The sequence below is a fragment of the Canis lupus genome, chromosome 5 (genome assembly GCF_048164855.1).
Source record: "Canis lupus baileyi chromosome 5, mCanLup2.hap1, whole genome shotgun sequence".
NCBI classification, from domain to species: domain Eukaryota; kingdom Metazoa; phylum Chordata; class Mammalia; order Carnivora; family Canidae; genus Canis; species Canis lupus.
Window position 1 is genome coordinate 13415723 of NC_132842.1, and position 22140 is coordinate 13437862.

The 22140-nt window shown below is 42.7% G+C and overlaps 1 protein-coding gene and 1 long non-coding RNA gene across 22 annotated transcripts in view; one reads left to right on the forward strand and one right to left on the reverse strand.

The window, feature by feature from the left end:
• The window catches only part of ARHGAP12 (Rho GTPase activating protein 12), a 154430-nt gene extending 132786 nt beyond the window's left edge, over positions 1–21644 (forward strand). For 10 of the 21 annotated variants that reach the window (XM_072825464.1, XM_072825481.1, XM_072825470.1 and 7 more), the window contains 2 exons: positions 11051–11139; positions 14160–14521. In XM_072825464.1, the coding sequence (XP_072681565.1) occupies positions 11051–11139; positions 14160–14404 (334 nt within the window). In that variant the 3' untranslated portion in view covers positions 14405–14521. The other 11 variants (XR_012030865.1, XR_012030866.1, XM_072825469.1 and 8 more) reach the window with 11 other exon arrangements.
• Positions 17461–22139, reverse strand: LOC140633235 (uncharacterized). The gene is made up of 3 exons (XR_012030868.1): positions 21983–22139; positions 20683–20799; positions 17461–20599 (listed from the first exon to the last, which is right to left on the reverse strand). It is a non-coding gene; the product is annotated as an uncharacterized lncRNA (long non-coding RNA).
• Position 22140: the final 1 nt, after the last annotated feature.

A 22140-nucleotide genomic window follows, 5' to 3' on the forward strand; every position in this document is an offset into this window, starting at 1 on the left:
GGTAACATGTTAATGACATAATTCTTGAGTATTTGTTGAGGTGAAGTAAGGAGTTTATCAAATATAAGAAATACTGACGGCTTTGATGAAGCATAGTTTCAATTGATGAGGCCTGGTTTTAAATAATTGGATCATCCAAGCCATGAAACATTAAAATGGGAAGTGAAATATTCTCAATAAGTGTTAGGAAAAGCATGGATTTAATAACAATAGTGGTTCCAAAAGAAATCCCCATACTTTGGTATAAAATTAAATACATGGAGAAGATTCTGGTGGTGACAGCATAGTTTTTCAATTTACACATTGAAACAACAACATAATCACATTGATGGTAAAAATATTCTTACCTTATTGATACCTTATTGATGGTAATAAGGTGTTCTTGCAACCCTCCGGATACTAGTAGGTGGGATTAAAGCACCAACACCTTAGAGGTAGGCAATGAAACTAGTGTCTCAGAGGAACAAGAAAAAAGCAACAGGTTAGTGTCTAACTAGCTCTGAGAACCAGAGAACCACAATATAACCATCAGGACTTGAGGGCCTAAAACATTCTAGCCTCCATGAATTCTCAAAACCAACTTGCCAGAGCTTTCTTCAGAACAAGTCACATTGAAGAAAAGTTGCTGAGAGTGGAATCTAAATTGAACAGGATAGGTACACCAGACCCAAAAGATTGTCTAGTTCAAAGTGGGGAAAGGGAGTAGAGCCAGGAAATCCCAGGAATCAAGCTGTCATTTTTTTTAACACAATGCAAAAACAACACAAGAATGAATCTGTTAACAAAGCTTTCCTGAATCCTGTTTCAAAACTTCAAGAAAATTAATTTTACACAAAAATGAGCAAAATAATAGTATTAAGGCTAAATCCCATATAAAATTAGAGAATAAAGAGCACAATAACGTGTGTGTTAAATGGAAACGTGCTCACAAAAGAAAACAATTATTGCAAAAGGAACTCAGAGTCTAAGAAATGACATATAACACATGAAAGAACAACATAAAACAATTATAAGAGCTTGACAACTCAGGAAAGGATTAGAAGGAAATATTTCAGATTGTACATAGGAACGTAAAAGCACATCAATAATACCTTAAAGTATAAAGAAAAATTTTTTTAATTTTTTAAAGAAATTTTTTAAGTCAAAGATTTTATTCATGAGAAACAGAAGAGAGAGAGAGAGAGAGAGGCAGAGACACACAGGCAGAGGGAGAAGCAGGCTCCATGCAGGGAGCCTGACGTGGGACTCCATCCCAGGTCTCCAGGATCATGCCCCGGGCTGAAGGCTGAGCCACCTGGGCTGCCCAAGATTTTTTTTTTTAACTAAAAAGTGTCATTGAAGATAGGCAAAGATCAAACATGGAAATACTAGGAGTTCATAAAAAAAAATAAAAAATAAATTAAAAAAAGCAAAATAAAAATACTTCAAGAACCTGAAATTAGGAAAGAAATTGAAATTCTATATTGAAAAAGCACAGCAAATAACTAATACTTAAAATAATCAATACCAAGATATAGTCTAGTGAAATAGAGTATAAAGAAAAGCAAATCTTTTGGGCATCTGTTTAAAAAGAGCATGTGATTTGTATTAGAATTTTCAAAAGTAACACTTCATACCAGATGCAAATGGAGAAATATATGTAAGATTCAATCCAAGTGAAATAGATTGAATAAGAAAGGCAAGCTGTGTGATACCTAAATAAGGCATTTATTTGTAAGGAAATACATGAATCTAACGATTGGAAGCATGATGAAGGGCATTTAAGAGAAAATAAAAGGAAATATGTAGCACATCAGTATAATTACATGATGCCACCTACCTATTTGGAAAATTGAATGATGTCTGCTTAATATAGATTATATAACAGAAATAATCCATTGAATTAAGGCCTTCAACTATCCTGACGTCTGCTAAGAGTGCTTTTTAAGCTATATTCAGATAAAGACTTACGAGGCCTACATCTCCAGCAAACAGAATAATCTTCAAATAGGAAAGTGTAAAATAAGTAATGCAGGGATATGATTGCAGAACAAGGAAAAGCTATGAAAAGTTTTAAATGACTCTATCTCCAGGACAAGGCCAACTACATCCTAATATGCTTCTGCTTCCTGAAGAACTTGCAGGTGGACTCCAAGAAGAACAGGTCAGTGATGTTCAATAGGTAATAGAGAAAATATTCACAAGTCTCAAAATGGACAATTTTTTCTGAAGTTAAAAAATGGTATCCACCATCCCTTTCACCAGAAAGGAATGCTATAAATATAATCTTAGATTCAGCAAAGACTTTGATGAAATTGTACACAATGTCCTGTGGATAAACAGATAAAAATTATCATCTGTTATTTTTAGAGAGATATCCAGGTGTTGAATACTGAGAGTATTAATAAAAGAGCTTGGTGATATAGTACCAGAATACTATTGAATGACCTAAGACTTTCTCTTAATACCATGTTGTTAAAATTATCTGTTAATGACTTAAAGCATTAAACCCTGAAAATAATACAGAACTGAGAATATTAAGCAATAGGGCTGATGTCATATACAAAATTATATTAATAGACATGCTCTGGCTTCTGTGGCAGATTAATTTGTATCAGATGGACCTTCCAGCCAAGAACAACTTGGAAAGCTGATAACCTTTTTAAATATTATTGGGGTGAATTTACATAAAATAAACCCACTTTAAATGTACAGTTTGATTAGTTTTGAAAAATGCATATACTTGTGTAAGCCAGTACCACAACACAAAGAACATTTCATCACTCTGAGAAATTCCATGTGCCCCTTTTCAGCCAATACCTGTCCTCTGTCCCTGGCCTCAAGCAACCACTGATGGGCTTTCTATAACTATAGATTAGATTTGGCTTTTTCCGGGGTTCCATGTAAACGCAGCCATACTACATCCACTCTTTTCTGTCTAACTTCTTTGATTCAGCAGAATGTTTGTGATTGACCCAGAACCTATGATGAGTGTATCATCTTTTTATTGCAGAGCAATATTCCATTATGTGTGTATACCACAATTTGTTTATACCTTCATTTCTTGAAATTTCTGTGGAAAGGGAATTTATTGGGAAGGAGGCATAGGAGTGATAAAATGTGCCATATTTTGATAGGGGCATGAGTTATGTATTTGTCAAAGTTCCTCAAACTATTAGGATCTCTGAATTTCCTTGTATGCCAATTATGGCACAATAAGAAAGAGGGTGGGAATGTGTTTACAATTTTAAAAGTAATTTACCCTCTATGCTTGACTATAAGGTCATCCAGAATATCTAATTCAAAAAAAATCGAAAATAAAGCAATAACTGATGAAAATCAATAGAGAAAAACAGATAATAGAAAGTTACACGTGAGTTCCAGATATTGCAATTGTCCTTTATAAAAGCTGTGATTAGAATGTTGAAGACATTAAATGAAGAGATCAAGCATTTCAGTAGAGAACTAGAAATTTTAAGATTCAAATGGAAATTCTGGGACTGAAAAATAAAGTAACTGAAATTAAGAACTCAAAGGTGAGCTTACATATTAAATACAGCTGAAGAGAGAATTATACCAGAAGATATGTCAAAAGAAAATATCCAGACTGAAACTCAGGAAGACAAAAGAATAGAAAATAAAGAATTGAACATAACGGTTACATGGGACATAGTGAAAACAAATTTACCTAAAAAGTTAAGTATATAGGTATGATTTGTGGGGCTTGCACACATGCATATGTTTACTTGTGTGTGCTCACATGGCTAAAATATATTACAAGAGTAATACAAATGATGAGAGGCAAATAGAGCCAAGATATTCTGAGGTATTGACATTGTTTAGGAAGTGTTATAAATTAGGAAGTTATAAATTAGAGTTATAAATTAGGAAGTACTAATTTATATCAGATTTAATGAATCAGGAGACTTACTGTAATCTAAAACTGTAGTAAAGGAAATGAAATACTGAAAACCATAAAAAAGGGGGGGTGGGGAAAAATGGTAATGTAGGATAGATGGGAAAAATAGAAAACAAATAGATGGTAAGTGGGGATCCCTGGGTGGCTCAGCGGTTTAACGCCTGCCTTTGGCCCGGGGCGCCATCCTGGAGACCCAGGATCGAATCCCACGTCGGGCTCCTGGCATGGAGTCTGCATCTCCCTCCTCCTGTGTCTCTGCCTCTCTCTCTGTATGTCTATCATGAAAAAATAAATAAATAAATCTTTAAAAAAAAATAGATGGTAAGTCAAAACAAAAATAATACAGAAAATGTGAAAAGATTAAATGCTTTACTTAAAAGTTTATCATACAGGGATGCCTGGGTGGCTCAGCGGTTGGGCATCTGCTGTTGGCTCAGGTCATGATCCCGGGATCTTGGGATCAAGTCCCACATCTGGCTTCCTGTAGAGAGCCTGCATCTCCCTCTGCCTATGTTTCTGCCTCTCTCTGTGTGTCTGTTTGTTTATGAGTAAATAAATAAAATCTTTAAAAAAAAAAAAAAGTTTGTCCTACTTGACCAAACCAAATCAAAACTTACAAATATACAACTTACAGGAGTCATGCAACTACACAAAAAAGTTTAAAAGAATGAAAAAAACAATGAAACAGAGTTATAGATTAGACTTAAGGCAAAAAAGATGACTAGAGATAAAGATATTCATATTGGTAAAAGAGCCAGTTTATCAGAAAGATACAAAAAGCCTGAATTTCATGCAGCTATTTACATAGCCTCAAGACATGGAAAGCTAGAACTGTCAGAACTGAAAGAAGAGAGAGACATATTCGCAATATGGTCAGAAATTTTAACCACCTCCCTTAATAACTGATGGAACATGTGAAGAAAAATCAAGGATATAGAAATGTAAACACCATTAATTAATTCGCCCTAATTGATACGTGTAGAACACTTCACCCTCAGTGTTAGAGTGCATGTTCATTTAAAGTGCATGTTAACATTTACCAATATTGACATAATGTTGGGCAGTTAAGGAAAATTTCAGCAACTTTCAGTGAACTACAGAGTGCTCCCTGACTAGTGTGGAGTTACACAAGAAATCAGCATCAAATGGAACTATAAAAATCACATATGCTTGGAAATTAAACAGTACACTTGTAAATAACTCAGAGGTCTGAGAAGAAATTACAATGGAAATTAAAAAATATTATAACAATACTGAAAATGACAGTTCACCTCCTATAAATAAGCAAAAGACAACAAATTAAACCCACAGAAGTAATGACATTAAAAGAAAAAAATAGTTAAGTGCACACAAGTAGGGATTAGTAAAGCCCAAAAAACAGCCATTTGAAAAAAACTAATAAAACTGATGAAAGTAAATAGTCCATATCAAGCACAAAAATGGAGGTGATGTCATCGCAAATTCTAGAGATATTTAAAGATAGTAAGAGAATTTTATGGAGGGGTGCCTAGATGGCTCAGTTGGTTAAGTGTCTGATTCTTGGTTTCAGCTCATGTCATGATCTCAGGGTCCTTCAGTCAAGACCCCCATTGGCTCTGCGCTGGGTGTGAAGTGTTTTGGAGATTCTTCCTCTCCCCCTGCTCCACCCACCACTTGTGTGTACTCATGCTCTTTCTCTCAAATGAATGAATAATTTGAAAAATAAATCTTTAAAAAAGTATTTTATGGAAACATGCCAGTAAATTTGAAGATTTAGATATAATGGACAAATTCCAGGGATAAAAAACCTTTCCAAGACTGACACAAAAGAAATAGAGAATCTGTCAAAGACAAAGGGCTAATCTTCCTAATATATAAAGAGCCCTCAGAAATTAAGAAGTGAAAGACCAACAAGCCAGTAGAAACATGGACAAGGAAGGAGGGGAATAGCAATCATGAAGGTACTAAGCGATTCATTATCACTGGGTGCTAAACTAGTGTGGGAGAGCTGCATGAGAAACAGGACATCTAGTCATTCTCAACTGTAAGTGCTTCAGTTTCTACACACTGGAGTCCCTGCGATAGCTCTATTATTATTACTACTGCTGTTCTTTTTCTATCAGCCCTCAATTTACTCTTCTTGGTGGAAAGATCTAGATTGACCTAATCAAGCCTTAGAAACTGTTTTATCCCCATTCAGCTTTGGTGGTGTAATTCTTTCCACTCCTAAGATGCTATCCTAAAACTCTTCTTGAATTCTCAGATGCTTTGTTTGGGATTGGTTAAAGGGACAATAGTAAAATTAGGAACATTTCAATTACATTTAAAATGTAAGGAATCTAATTTTTTTCCGGGTCGTGTTCTGCTATTTTCTTCAAAACAGATCGTTAGGAAGAAAAAATCTCTCTGTATAGTAGTATCCAAGACTAATTTCAAACAACTTACCCATTTTTGAACTCAGTATCTGAGAAGTCTGATAGGCAGTGAGATCTATTAAGACTCTTGTCTCAATCCCTTTGGTATGAGTTTATACTTCAGCTTAAGGCACCAGAGTATGTGTGATATTTATTGATCTAGTCTATATTGACATAGACTTTCTTTTTTAAAAAAAAAATTTAAAGCTTTTATTTATTTATTCATGACAGCAGAGAGAGAGAGAGAGAGAAAGGCAGAGACACAGGCAGAGGGAGAAGCAGGCTCCATGCAGGGAGCCTGATGTGGGACTCGATCCCGGGTTTCCAGGATCACACCCCGGGCCGTAGGCGGCACCAAACCACTGGGCCCCCGGGCTGCCCGACATAAGATTTTCAAGATCTCTGTTCTATGTTGCTTTGGGTTGGGGTAACCAACACAGAACTGTCCACTCATTTTGAAAATGACTACATTTTGCATAACATTCAAAAGTGAAGGAGAAAACCATCTTTCACTTAGTATGGAAGTGATTTGTGCAGAGACTGCCCTTGTTTCCCTTCATTTCACCTAAACAGAGCGATCAGTCTGCATTGTTGTCTGTTTTTCACACTGCTCATCAATAAAAGGCACATGGTCTCCTTCTCCAAGTAGCTGAGTCTGCTTGAAACTTTAATAGTTACTGTTTTATGAGCCAACCTGCTTCAAGTTTTTCTCTTAGAAAATGGTTATATTTTATTGAGAATAATTGTGCTGCCAGGTAATGGAAAATAAACATTAAACACTGATACTATCATGCTCTTGACTTGTCTAATTTTCCTAGTTCATAATGCATTGTGGCTAGACTGATGAAATCAAACCATTAGTGGTAAATTACCTGTCAGACTGATTTTGTCTGTTCTGTTCATTATCTTTGGTGAAAATATGTCTGAGATGGGATATGTGTGTGTTTTAATTTCCTTGAGCTTGGAGTAGAAGCTGGAAATGCCTCTTTGCAGAAAGTAAACTTAGTGTGCGTATGTTTAAAGTAAAATAGCGATCTACTCATAACCTAGTTTAGATGTTCGAAATATAATCATCGAGCTCTTACTGTTTTGGATTTTTCTTGTTTATATGAATTAATCTCAGGGTCCTAGAAAACAGCAGTGGGAACTCTTCACTCTTTATCTTTACTACCCAGAGGGATTTTAAGGACATACCACGTACATACATCACTCTGCTAGGCCCTGGACAGAAGGTTTTCCCACTCCTTGGGTGTTTGAAGCTGAAAGCAGCTTTGTCATAACCACATGACAGGCTTCCAAAGAGCAAAATGGAAACCGTAAGCTGATTCCAAAGTAGACTGAAGTGTAATTCCATTCAAAAACTTAGGAAACAGTATTTTTGCATCTGGAGACAACGTGGCAAAAATTTAAATCGGTTTTTTGTCTTAAGGTTGAAAGAGCATTTTTAAAAACCTTTGGTTAGATGAGAAAACACTTCTAGTATCAGCCTCTCCTCCCATGATCTTCAGATTCCTGAAGACTGCTTGAACTGTTTGTTTGCAAGCAGAGGGCGAGAGTAAAGTCATCTTGAACCAAGCAGATCTTGGACAAGATGAGGCAAGTAGCACCATCATCAGAATCATGGGAACATTCTGTGAGGAGGCAGAAGGCTTTGCAGAGCTGGGTCTGCCCGGCAGATCTAGGTTCTTTATACGAGGCAGTGCTGTGCTCTGATATGTTTGTTCTAGTGAATTCAGGAAAGACGTGGATAGGAGAGGACCTCTGATATTCACTCCTTGATTCCTAACCAGCCAGCCAGTCAGTTCCAGAGTGGACGTTACTGCCTCAGAGCAGGGCTTGGCGAAGCGGGGCTCTGGGATGACACTGAGGCATGGAGGTTAAGAGTGTGCAGGCACTGGGACCAGAGAGACCTAAGTTCAGATCCCAAATTCCTCAACTGGATTTGAAGCAGATGTCTTGAACTTCTTAGGACTTCAATTTCTTTGTTCGTAGAATAAAAACCTTAGCATCTTCTTCACGGTTTTTAAAATAAGGATTAAATCAGATAATGTATTTGGAACACTTTGCATAGTGCCTAGTTTATAGTAAGTACCCAAAAAGTGTTGGTCATATAGCATACTTTGATATTACTCCAGCTATAATCCTATAATAAATTTCCTTACATTGTTCATATATTGGGGTTTATTTGGACTTTATAAGAACCCTGGGAAGTAGGTGGGTAGGTCTTACTATTCCATTATGAAAGAAGAGAAACTAAATTTCAGAAAGATCAGTGCCTGACAAAGGCAAAGTGGCAAAGTTGGGAGAAACTGTGTTCTGAGCTTCTGCAATTCAGCCATTCAAAAATAATTTTGAATGTGTTAAATACTAGAATTTATGACGAATATTACCAGATAGATTTTCTGCTACCAAGGTGTTTATAGTCTTGTGAGGGACAGAGATATTAATCAAATAATCCCACTAATAAATGTCTAATTCAAAACTAATTTAAGGGATCCCTGGGTGGCTCAGCAGTTTAGCGCCACCTTCAGCCCAGGGCGTGATCCTGGAGACCCGGGATCGAGTCCCGCGCCAGGCTCCCTGCATGGAGCCTGCTTCTCCCTCTGCCTGTGTCTCTGCCTCTCTCTCTGTATGTATCATGAATAAATAAATAAAATCCTTAAAAAAAAAAAAAAAACTAAACTAATTTAAGTGCTCTGGAAGCAGGGAAGGAAGTTTTATGAAGGTGTATTTACCAAGGGGCCTGACTTAGACTTGGGGGCAGAGCAAGGTTACCTGCAGAAATGTCAGTGGAGCCAAGGTCAAAAGGATGAGTACAGGTTAGCTGCTCCCAGAGAGAATGTAGAGCCCCAAGGGTAAGGCCTGGCGGGGGGGGGGGGGGGGGGGGGGGGGGCGGGCGGCCAGGAGACCATGGGTGCTTCCAGGAAGTGGGAGGAGGCCAGTGCAGCCGGAGGAGGTCACAAAGGCTGGGAGGAGGCAGGGACTGGGTAGGTGGAGATGGAGATGCTAGCTGCTAATGCTTATTGACTCTGTGCTGGTCCAGTAGGCTGGGCCCGTCTGCGATCGCCCTACACCAGATTCTGAGCTCGAATTTCCCTGTAACTCGAGGCTGCTAATCCAGTTTAGGGCTGGTGCCCAGGGATGTGTTGTTCCTTTCATGTTTTCCCTCATCTTGCTTGCTGGCTGCAGAGGCGTCTTGCCATGACCCCTGGGCTGTGTGCACATGTAAGGCGGGGAGAATGGGCTTGGGCCCAAGTGGAAGCTTCCAAGGGAGAGGGTGTCCTGTTGGCTGCCCTGTCTTGGGGGAATCCCGGGCCTTGGTTTCCGTTCCTTTGCCCCCAAGAGGCTGTTAAGGTAAGATCCATTTAGTTTGTCTATTTTATTTTATTTTTAAAAAGATTTTATTTATTTTTGTGAAAGAGAAAGAGGCATGTGAGAGCTGGGGAGGGGTGGGCAGAGGGAGAGGGAGAAGCAGACTCCCCACTTAGCAGGGAGACCGGTGTGGGACTTGATCCCAGGACCCTGGAATCATGACCTGAGCCAAAGGCAGATACTTAACTGACAGCCACCCAGGCGCCCAAGTTTGTCCATTTTAGCAACAGCTCTCAAGGTCAAAGCAGCTGAGATGCTTCAATGCTCTCTACCCCTCTGGGTTTCCATTGCCCTTAGTTCTAGCCTGATAGTTACTATCTGGTCAGCTTAGTGATGCTTTTAAGGAGTTTGTTTCTATTTTATCCAGTATTTTTTTCACCGCAGTGAGCAGCTTGGTCTGAAAATCGGGTGTGCCATTGAAGGAATCAAAAGCCCACCTACCTATTTCTGGCTTCTCGCTCCGCCTTACGTAATCTGAGGGTGATAAGGGCTCGTTTTTTTCCCCTTGTTACTTAACGAGGAGTTAAGTAACTGGCGAACTCTTTTTTATTATGGAAAAATACATGTAACCCAAAATTTACCATTTTAATTGTGTAATTCTGTGGCCTTAAGTACATTTACAATGTTGTGCAGCCATTCCCAGAACTTTTTCACCATTCCAAACAATTTTATACGCATTAAACCACAACTCCCGTTCTCATGTCTAGAGCTTAGGAACCTCAGATGTGTCTCTATGAATGTCACTACTCTAGGTGCCTCACAGAAGTGGAATCGTACAGTATTTGTCCTTCTGTGTCTGGCTTATTTCACTTAGTATGAGGTTTCCGAGGCTTCCTTCCATTTTATGGCTGAATAACACACTGACCATGTCAATCCACATGCTGTTTGTCGGTTCATCGGCTCCTTCCACTTGGGGGCTGTTGTGAATGATGCCGCTGTACACGTGCATGTGCAGACACCTGTTTGAGGTGGTGCTTTCCATTCTTTCTCGTCGATTTCCTAGGAGTGGAGCTGCTGGGGCACACGATAAATCTGTGTCTAACTTTGGGAGGAACCAATAATGTGTTTCTCAAGTCACTTCTATGGCACATACTTTCTGACCTGGGGCCTTCCCCGCACAGGTCCTCACACCCCAGCTTCTCAGAGTCAGCAACCCCCGCCCCTGTCCCCCATGTGCTCCTGGGGTTCCTCCACCAGCCCTGTGACCACACAGGTGGGACTTAAGGGTGCATCTCCTGGGGCTTCCAGGAGGGCAAGGTCTATGTGTGCATCTAGCACAGTACCTGGCACGCTCATGAGCTCTGCTGATGAATGATTTTATATCCACCCTTCCCAGGGTTGTGGCCTTGGAACACAGCCTCTGAGAACCTGTTCCCCCTTCATCTAGAATGGGTGTAGATGCAGCCTGGACCGAAGGCTCAGAGCCCAGGCACACCCCGCGGACACGGAGCCTCGGACCTGCCCTGCTTCCTACGGGTGAGGACTCAAAGTTTGAGGGTACCTGCGACCGAGGTGTGCCCTCGTGGGTGCCACTCCCTCCTATGAGCACCAGCAAGCTTGGACAGTCTTTCCAGCAGCTAGATTCGGAAACAATCGAACACTTTTCTTCTCTTTATTCCCATTAGGTTTTTCTTCCTTTTTAACAATTGTAGTGGAGGGATGCCTGGGTGGCTCAGGGCATGACCCCAGGGTCCCAGGATTGAGCCCCACAGTGGTGTCCCTACAGGGAGTCTGCTTCTCCCTCTGCCTGTGTCTCCGCCTCTCTTTCTGGGTCTCTCATGAATAAATAAATGAAATCTTAAAGAAATTGTGGTGGAATATATGTAATATAAAATTAAGCATTTCAACCATCTGTAATCATACGTTCAGTGGCATTGGTGCATTCATAGTCATGCAACTTTGCCATTAGTTTTTCTTTTTTTAATTTTATTTATTTATTCATGAAAGACAGAGAGAGAGAGAGAGAGAGGGAGAGAGGCAGAGACACAGGCAGAGGGAGAAGCAGGCTCCTTACAGGGATCCTAATGTGGGACTCGATCTCGGGACTCCAGGATCATGCCCTGGGCTGAAGGGAGATGCTCAACCGCTGAGCTACCTAGGTGTCCCCCTTTGCCATTAGTTTTGAGAAGATCTCAAAAGAGATTTTCCCTTTCTAAATACTAAACAGGGTGTTACCCGAGGGAAGCAGAGTGTGTGTGATTTTTCATAAATGTGCACAGCATTGCAGGTAGAATAGGTAGGCAGCACAAGGCAGCCCCCAGGCTGTGGAAGAGAGGGGGAGCCACAGCTCTTCCTTCACCACCCTTCCTCTCCCTCTACTCTCCCTTCTGTCCCCACTTCCCCCTTCCCTTTGTTTCTGTAGTATCGGAAGTCAACACAACTGAGGTTGTTCACCTTCTCCCAGAGGCTCAGCATCTCTGATGGTGTCTGCAGGAGCGGCGCTGCTCTGTGAATAATAGCGATGTATTCCGGCCTTGTGGGCAGTAGGTGATGGGGGTGCGGGCGGGAAGCAAAGCAAAACTAAGATAGCTGGAGTGGAAGGCTTTATTTACACATTTATTTATTTTACCAAACACCATATTTTTAAGGAATTAATCCGTTAGGTTTTATTTCAGGGCCATCGTTTTTAGAGCAAGTGCCATTGCAAACTGTAGCAGCTGCAAAGCAGGAGACCTCACCTGGTCGTCTTGTGGCACTGGGTCCCAGGCTGGCCTCCGAGAGACCTGGGCTCTGCTTTCAAGCTCCATCATCAACCTTGGGCCTGCCTGCGACCTCTCCTCATCTGCAAAGTGAAAGAGATGACAGGCACAGTGCCTACTGTGAGCTCTCTAGCTCTGGCGGTCCATAGCCTGTCTTCCACCGCTAGGGGAGGAATGTCACCCCCAGGCTCTGCACAGTCCTGAAAGCAGGATTGATAAAGCTGGAAGGACTGGAGGGAGCGAATCCAGTGCCCATTTTGCAGATCAGTTGGTTGTGGCTGTCGGGGAGCAGTGCCTTCAGGCTGAGGCAGATCAAGGAGCAGAGGCAAACTGTCTTGAGAGAACCAGCACCCTTGTGTCCCCTCCAGATCCCAGGCTGTCTGCACCAGGTTGGGCAGTGTTGAGACTCTCCCAGGGGTTCTGGACTGGGTGACTGGGGGATCCTGGGGCTCAAAGTTTGGCTTTCAAAGATGTAGGATAACCACAGGGACACCTCCGTGGCTCAGTGGTTGAGCATCTGCCTTTGGCTCAGTTTGTGATCCCGTGGTCCTGGGATCAAGTCCCACATTGGGCTCTCTACAGGGAGCCTGCTTCTCCCTCTGCCTGTGTCTCTGCCTCTCTCTGTGTGTCTCTCATGAATAAATAAAAATTAAAAAAAAAAAAGAGTTGTAGGATAATCACAGACCCTCCCCTTCCTCCTTTCTTTTTCTTCCTTTTCACCCAGGCAGTGGGCCTGTGCCAACCCCCGCCCCCCCCCCGCCCCCCGGCTTGCAGGAGCCTGTTGTTGATTTACGGGGACACGGCTCCTCTGCGTGCACCCAGCTGCATAACTTAACGGGATCTGTCACCTTCCATCAACTGCCACACAGCTGCGCGCAGGAGCAGCTGTCCTCCCGGCCTTTGTTTGGTGTCAGTGCTCATCTGGGCGCCCTGGGGCCCCGCTCCTCCCGGCGCCTTGACCAGTGCAGCCTGGGTCTGCCCGCCAAGTGCTAGGTTGGCCCGCGTATATACGGTGTCTTGTGCAGAGTTTACACTAGTGAGAGTGAGCAGAGGTCATCCATAAACACGGAGTTGTGGGTAACAGCATTTGCTCTTACAAATCATAATCAGCTCCCCTGGTGGCCTCTTAAACGTGTGTGGGGCTTTTCTTCTCATCCATAAAGTAGGCCACTCGAGGCAGAGGCTCTGAGTTGGCAAGTGTACAGAGCACATGTTTTGCCTTTGGTGCCTCACATGAAAGTTCAATCCCCAGTTTGGGCTGGAGAGAGTCTGTGTGCCTCTCAAAACACGTCCGCACACACCTCCCGTCACACATGAACACACGCACACGTGCGCTCCCTGGCCGGCCTCGGGAGTGGGAACCCTGCCGGGGGCTGGGCGGGCCATCCCGTGGACCGGGAGCCTCGTGAGGTGTCCCTGAGAGCCTCCTGCCTGCTGCTGCTGGTGGCCCCAGAGCGGGCCTGGGGACAGGAGTCCAAGTTCCCCACTGACCATCTGCCCAGATGCAGGGCTGCAGAGGGGAGGGAACGCAGGGTCCCAGACAGTCCACCCCGGGCGCCCCAGGGCCTAGCTCCTCCGCTCCCTGCCCCTGAAGCCTGGGGCGAAGGGGGACTTGAACCTCTGGGGCCCAGTGTCCTTATCTATAAAAAATGAAGGTGAAAGAACTTGCCCTCTTAGGGGCTGTTAATGGGATTTAAAGAAAGGATGTGTGTGAAGGGCCAATGGTTTTATTGGGGCCTCCATACACGGCAGCAGCGATAATAAATACTACTATTATTTTGTTGTCTCTGATCCCAGGAAGAGGACACGGCAGGGAGCCACACAGGCGGCAGAACCAGGGCCGGCAGAATCCAGTCATCAGGAGGCCCCGGCTCAACTGGGCTGCTCTCATCTGTCCCCCAATGCTGGGAGCTCATCCCTGCCGCAGCTACCTCCTCTCGCTCTTCCCGAGGTGCTGTGTTCCCTCCACACCCACTTACCCCAGAAGGTGCAGCTTGGTTCAGGTGCAGATGAGCAGGAGTATTATTAGACAAACATTTTGATTTGCCCTTGCCATTTATATGAATAACTGTCATATGTGTGTGTATACACTTTAAGGTATAAAATTAAATTATCCTGTATATCCTGGTTTTGAAACTTAAAATAAAATTTTTTTAAAGATTTTATTCATTTATTCATGAGAGACACAGAGAGAGGCAGAGACATAGGCAGAAGGAGAAGCAGGCTCCCCGTGGGGAGCCCGATGTGGGACTACATCCCAGGACCCTGGGATCACCCCCTGAGCCAAAGGCAGACACTCAGCCACTGAGCCACCTGGGCATCCGTGTTTTTGAAACTTTTACCATTCATAATGCTGTGACTATTTTCCCACGTCTTTATAGGTAGTCTTCTCTAACATAATTTTTAATAACTGCAAAGTGGTCCCTAGTGGTCCCCAAGCTGGGGGTGCATGCAAGCCAGTCCACTGGAATGAGGGAAGAAGATACTACAACTTCCTTTCATATGAGTTTTTATCCAAACATAAGAGAGAACTTACAGTTTACTGATACTCTAACTGCTGGACTCGCCCTGGTGTTATACCCGGCCAGCTAGTCCCATGGCTACCTGTGGCACCTGTGGGTCCTGGGGGTGGGCAGTGGCACCCCCACGGTGTTGTTTGCTTCTGGCAAATTGCAGCTTACTGCAGTTCATGAGTCTAGGTTAAAGAGATTTTGCCCGATTATATTCTTTTAACTTTTAACCTTTATAAAATGAACAGGTGGCCTAAACATCTTCCTGAAAAGAAAACACAGTGCATGAGAAGAGAACCAGAAAATGGCAGAGTGGATTCTTCTTGAACTTCTGGCATGTCATAATTCTTATTAGATGTAAAAGAAAAATGCTCCAATATCATCAGATCTGAAAAGTCAGGCGAAAGTGTATTAATATCTTGAGAAGATTATGTGAATAATGGATATATAGTCATTTCACTCATGATGGCCTTACCTTAGCTGTGTATTATATACAGAGATATTAGCTAATGAGACTATCACCATAGGCAAGACATTAAAATATAGACATCGAGCTATAAGGGTAAATCCCAACATGTCACCGATGTTTAAAGTCAAGCAATATTTTAGTACTTAAATATTTTTGCTAAACTACTAACTAATAAATGTTTAGAAACTTAAAAGCCACATACCATGACAAAAATGCCCAAAATTGTCAGAAAATACTGTTGGAAGCTGCAAGGAAAGCAATTGCTGAATGTTTGAAGAAACAAGTATGAGAATACATAATGCAGTGTGGGAGTGTTGCCACATACTTGGATGAAAGTCCATGTGTTTCCAACAGGATTCAATTATGGCAGTTGCCAAGTTCTGCTTCCAGAACAAAACAAAACACATGAATTATGTTTGTGTAAGCCACTCTAGGAAGGATAATTGAAGAACATATATTCTCAATATTCAACGAGGTTTTCAGTAATGGTTAAAACAACAACAACACAAATGATGTAAGTATTAAGTGCAGAGAGGGCACCTGCTTTGGCTTCGACAAGATTCTTCTTCTTTTTTTTTAAGATTATATATATTTATATATTTATCTTTGAGGGGTGAGGCAGAGGGAGAAGAAGAGTCTCAAGCCGACTCCACGTTGAGCACAGAGCCAGATGCAGGGCTCCATCCTATAACCCTGAGATCATGACCTGAGCTGAAATCCAGTCTGGCGCTTAATGGTCTGAGCTACCCAGGCACCCCAACAACAAGATTCTTGAGCATCATTGCACAGATAATGGTTTAGCGTTGTGGGGAACAGCACTGTCCCTGGATCCTGGTCACAGTTCAAAATCCCGTGCTGCCACTTGCTAGCTCTGTGACCATGGGCAAGTCACCTAACCTCTCTGTGTCTCCATTTCCTCCCCTGTAAAATGGAGATAATTGTATCTACATGACAGGTAGTTGCAAAAAGTAAATGAATTCATATGTGTAGGGTGCTTAAACTATGCCTGACGTGTACTAAGTGCTCAACAAACATCAACTGATAATTTATACTGCACTTGACATTTATTTTTAGACAACCTACTACAGCAAAGAATTTGAAGCTGGAAGTTCTACACTGAGCATCAGTGATGTGCTTCAGTTAAGAAAATGAAGCTTTTAATATACAGTAGAATCTTCATGATATTTTATATATCAATTCATTATTATATACATATATATGATTTGTATAATATATATGTTTATATAACATAGAATACTTATGTTAGAATATTAAGGACATAGAGAATGAAAAAAATCTTTCACGTACACAAAAGTTAGATGTGTATCGTGTAGCAAATTAACAGTTAATAAATATAAAAATGAGTTAGGAACTTTTGTGGCTTCCTATATTATGTTACTTAGCTTTTAAAATATGTAAATAATTATATGGGGTTTGTCTCTTCAAATTATGGTGACATTTAAAAAAATGAATAAAACATGAAACTTTTTGAAAGAAATAGAGCATTTTTGTTTCCAGTGTTATAGGACTCTTGCTGCAAAAAGTGCAGTTATATATAAAAACTCTCCTATACCCACTTTAAAATGTGGAAGCTAAATTTACTAACTTATTTAAAGATCTTCCAGTGAAATTTTTAGTATTTTGGATGTATTCATGTAAAATACAAAAAATTTAAGATCTATAGATTGAAATGCTAGCAGGAGAAAATCTCTTAGCCTAATTTCAATAAAAATCTCTGTATACTGTCCACAATAGCCAAACTGTGGAAGGAGCCTCGGTGTCCATCGAAAGATGAATGGATAAAGAAGATGTGGTCTATGTATACAATGGAATATTCCTCAGCCATTAGAAACGACAAATACCCACCATTTGCTTCGACGTGGATGGAACTGGAGGGTATTATGCTGAGTGAAATAAGTCAATCGGAGAAGGACAAACATTATACGGTCTCATTCATTTGAGGAATATAAGTAATAGTGAAAGGGAATAGAAGGGAAGGGAGAAGAAAAGGGTAGGAAATACAGAAAGGGAGACAGAACATGAGAGACTCCTAACTCTGGGAAATGAACTAGGGGTGGTGGAAGGGGAGGAGGGTGGGGGGGTGGGAGTGACTGGGTGGCGGGCACTGAGGGGGGCACTTGACCGGATGAGCACTGGGTGTTGTTCTGTATGTTGGCAAATGGAACACCAATAAAAAATATTATTAAAAAATAAATCTAAAAGGTTAAAAAAAATCTCTGTATACTTAGCATATGAGAATGAAAAATAAATTTTTTAATGTGTTCCCAATTATGCTTTTCCTCTATTTGTATCTGTCTTTATAAAAGATTGTTTTCAATTATGACAACTCTTATAACCAAGTATAAAAATATATTGGCCTTTTAATTATTGTATCACCAAGTGTTGAGATAAGATTTTGAGAAATAATGGCACATATCCAAAATCATGTTACTCTAAGCCAAAATGTTTCTGTAGTATTAATGAGTAAAATAAAAAATTTAGAATATTGGTTAAAATTTCCATACTGTACGTTTTGTAGTGTGCACACCATTTTTAGTTCAGTTGTATGCATATATAACTTATTATAAACAAATATAGCAGGATGTGAACTCAAAAATTATGTCTGATAAGAGTATGTAAGTGTTGACTGAAAGTACAAGAGACCACTTAACCCTCTATTGTTGGGCACTTAAGCTTTTTCTAAATTTTTTTCCTTTTGCCACATTCTGGCTGATTTTCTGGGATAGATTCCTAGAAGCAGAAATGCTTCATCAAAGAGTATATTCATTTTAAGGGAATATTTTTATGTTTATGTATTACAAATTGACTACAGAAAGAGAGTAAATCTGTAATAATCCATGTGTCCACCGCCATCAATGAGAACGTTCATCCCCCACCAGCGGGTGTGTGTGTTTGAATCTGATTTCACGCTAGTAGGAGGGGAGGGCTGTGGTCTGTCTCAGGGCACTCGTGGAGCCCAGAGGGTTCTGAGGAAGACAGTTTTGGGCAGGGAGCCCAAGGGACCACAGAAAATGGCCATCCAGGGCATCCTTTGCTTCACGCCTTTTCTCTCTGGATCATGAGCTCCCTGGGGACTTAGGGGCATGGCTCCTGGGTCGTCAGCCAGTGGGGTGGTGCAGGGTGGTGTGGGAACATGGTTGTCTTGTTCAGAGGTGGGGGTAGGAGGTCAGTAAGCGAGGTTCTGTTTCTGGAAACTGTCTGTGGGATGATGATTGTTTACACGCTACAGTGTCTAAGGATCAAAAGCAAGTGGAAAGAAGCCTCCTCCACTCTCAGGCCATGTGGAAAGCATTTATCTCCTGCTGGAAACCTTGCATGAGAACAAAAGCAAACCTCACAGAATGCTTTCAGGGCCTGCATCTTCTTGTTACTGGTGCCTTGGCCTTTGGCTAACAGAGCAGAGTGGGACTTCCCACCAGAATCAGAAAAGCCAGATTTTCCCAGCAGAGTGGGCTCACAGCAAAATGGTGGGACTGAGTTATCTGTTTCCTGGTCTTGCTAAGCCAGTGACATGTTCCCTACAAAGCTTTTTTTCTCTGGAGGCCCAGAGTGCTGCCCAGTTGAAGGTGTTGTATTGGGTCTTGGATTCCCTTCTTGAGGCACAATGTGGAAGTGGGGGATGATGACTTGGTCAGATGAGGCTTTTTGGTACCATCTAACCCCATCTTTGTGCAAGTGGGTCCCTGAGAGTCAGAGGACTAGCCTTGCAATGGGGGTGGGAGGGCTCTGGCCCCACAGGGAACCCTCACCTAGCATCCCTGGGTCCTCCTAACCCTACCCAGAGCTGGAAGGCGGTCATGGGGAGGGGTGGAAAATCTGTAGGCCCAGGGAGGGGTGAATGTAGCTGTAGAGTCTGAAGAGAGGATGATTGAACTTGCCCTCCAAGAGCAAAGGACTCGAGGAGATGGTAACCACTTGCTTCACGTCATTTGTGCAGGTGTCCAGGCAACCAAAGAGACTGGAAGGCTTATTGAGGAATCTTCCAGAATCAGTAGGGGGGCCAGATTAACATCTCCACTGGCCCTCTTGATTTGTCTTCTCCCTATTCTCTGAGACCTTACCCTGTCTATCTCTAATTTGCCCAAACTTTCTCTTGCTCCATGCACACACACACACACACACACACACACATACACACACACATATACACACTGATTCCTTCCACCCACCATTCTAGCCAACCTGCCAGCCATGTATTTGTTTTTCACTTGTTCATTCATTCACTCATTTTTTTCAATCCATAAACATGAGAATATTTTAAAGCACATGGCTGCAGCTGGGAGGGGTTTATGGGCTCTGACCTGTTCATACGACCTCACAGGTGGGTGGAACTTTGGACAGAATCTAGTTCAGAGCTTTGTGGGCTCAGAAACTAATTTGTGTCCACTTGCCCAGAGGTTCATTCCAAAGAAGTCAGAAGATACTGATTTGTAAACCTAAAGGCCAAAAATCAGTAGTACCCTCAAGCTAGACTGGGTGGACTAACTACTTCCTACCAGTGTTCCCTCCTGGGGCAATTTAAAGTCCAGAATGGGGATGTCGACTCCAGATCAAGAATGGATTGCTTTTCCTCACGCCAAGAAGAGTCCTCTCTAGATAATGCTACAGTCCATTAGCCACATAACAGCTGGAGTGGTGTTTAGAGATGTAAATCAGCTCATGCCTCTCCCTGGCTTAAAACCCTGTGATTGTTTTTCATTGGACTTAAAATTCCAGCTCCTTACATAGGAGTACTAAGTTCTGCAAGATCTGGGCCTGCCTTCCCTTCCAACTTCACCTCCTACCACTGTACTACCTCTGAGTACTTTGCTCCAGCCCTCTGCCCTCCTTTCTGTTCCCTCAGTGTCCAACTAAATGTGTCACACTATTACCGCACTAGGTACCTCCACCAGCAGGCTGCCACTGCAGCCGGGAGCCTCAGTGCTGTAGGGGTGAGTGTTTGCCTAGTCTGGCTTGTTTGCCAGTATACCTCCAGTGCCAGCCCAGAATAGGTGCTCAAAGCGTTTGCCAATTACTGATGGGACAGGCTCTGCTTTGAACTCAGGTAGAAAAGACTTTGAACCTTGCTCTGTAGGGCGGGGAAAAGATGCATTTTAGCCCTTTATCTTCTTATCTTCTTCTCCTCCTCCTCCTTTCCCTTCTTCCTATGGTTAGACATCACCATGAACTTCCAATTTCTGTGCAGATGGTTAACCAGTTTGGCTGCTTGTGTGTTTGAGAACAGTGTTGAAGATATTCTGAAGCAAAAGGAAAAGTTGGATTTTAGAAATTAACCAGAAGACTAGAAGAACACTACCTGAAAGCTGTTTTGATTTGGTACCTGTGGTGGGGGAGGCAGGTGGCTGCATCCTGGGGCAGAAGATGGGCAGAGACAGCAGGCAAGAAGAGGCCAGAGGAAAGCTTCTGAGATTCTTCCCTTGCCTCACAAAAGCCTTTCCTGTTTGATGAGATTGTAGTAAATGAGTTTGGCAAATGCCCTGATGGCTGGGGTAGAGGAGGTGGCACAAGCTGTAGGTACAGGGAATGAGGTGACGTGGGTTTGGTAAAATGAGGAAATCTATCCTCGGATGACTGCAAGACTTCACAGGTGCCAAATCCAACTGATTCTGTGTTGTGGGTTTGGGATATTTGGGGAATGAGAGAATCCAGCCACTAGCCACCCTGCTGCTGACCTAATGCTTCATCACTCTGCCTTTTAAGGTCTGGAAAGCTTGTGAAATCATCTGCGAGTCCTGCAAAGCGAAAAGCCTATGAGTTGCAGAATCACTGGAATGCTCCAGAGTTTCGGACTGTGCCCAAGTTAAAGGCAGCTTCTTTGTTTTTCAAGGAATCTACCTTGGCTACTCTCCAAAAACTCAGCTGGGTCCTTGCCTCCAGTTTCTGGGGACTGGATTTGTACGTTGCCAATTATTACTGGACGGTATGAGAGAAGGAAGAAGCAAACCGGGGCTCCCAGGGGAAAGCAAATGGTCTGAGCTGTCCCGCATGATGGGGCAGAAAGGACACAGTATTTCTGCTCTGAAAGCTGGGCTGCCCGATGCAAGTCCCCTAGCATCTCTGGGCCTGAGACTTCTTATCCGTAAGGCAACGGGGTGCTGATTGTTTATCGTCCCTGCAGGCTCTGGCATCTGACACTTCAATCAATCCTCAGCCCAGAGCTATTCCACATCTCCTTGGGTTGGATGGGAAATTCATCTCCCTTGCAGATTAAACACCTATTGATTCCCCTCCCCCCCCCACCTCTGGTAAAGGGGAATGAGACAGCTCTTTCTTCCTCTGCAGACAGAAGGAAAGAAAAAAACAAAGTCAAACCAGACTCCCATTCGGTGATTTTCTGTTCAAGGCCTGAATGCTAAACAGCACTGGCTCCCAGGGGGTGACTCAGCTTCCGCAGCTCATAGAAATTTGGAGTTGGAAGGGTCCCAATAGACGTCCAGTCCTCTGTAAACTGAGGCAACAGAGCCCCCCCCCGCCCCCCAGATAGGAAGTGACAGGGAATCGGGTGGTGATGGAACCCGACGGGAGTGCACCGGTATGTACACAGCATGGGCGTAAGCTGACGGCTCTTCGCCCGCAGAAACCCTTCCAGGGCTGACTACTAGGGGCTGCTCGGGGCTCACGTATGGATCCTTTATGTAAATGCGATTAGATAATCGTGTTCGCGTTTTGCCTCTCCGATTGGAGTTCGCGTTAAACTCAAAGAAGCCATCAGCCCTGCTTCCCGGGTCAGAGCACGGCTTCGGGGAGGAGGGGTCTCTCTACCCTTTGTAAGGAGACA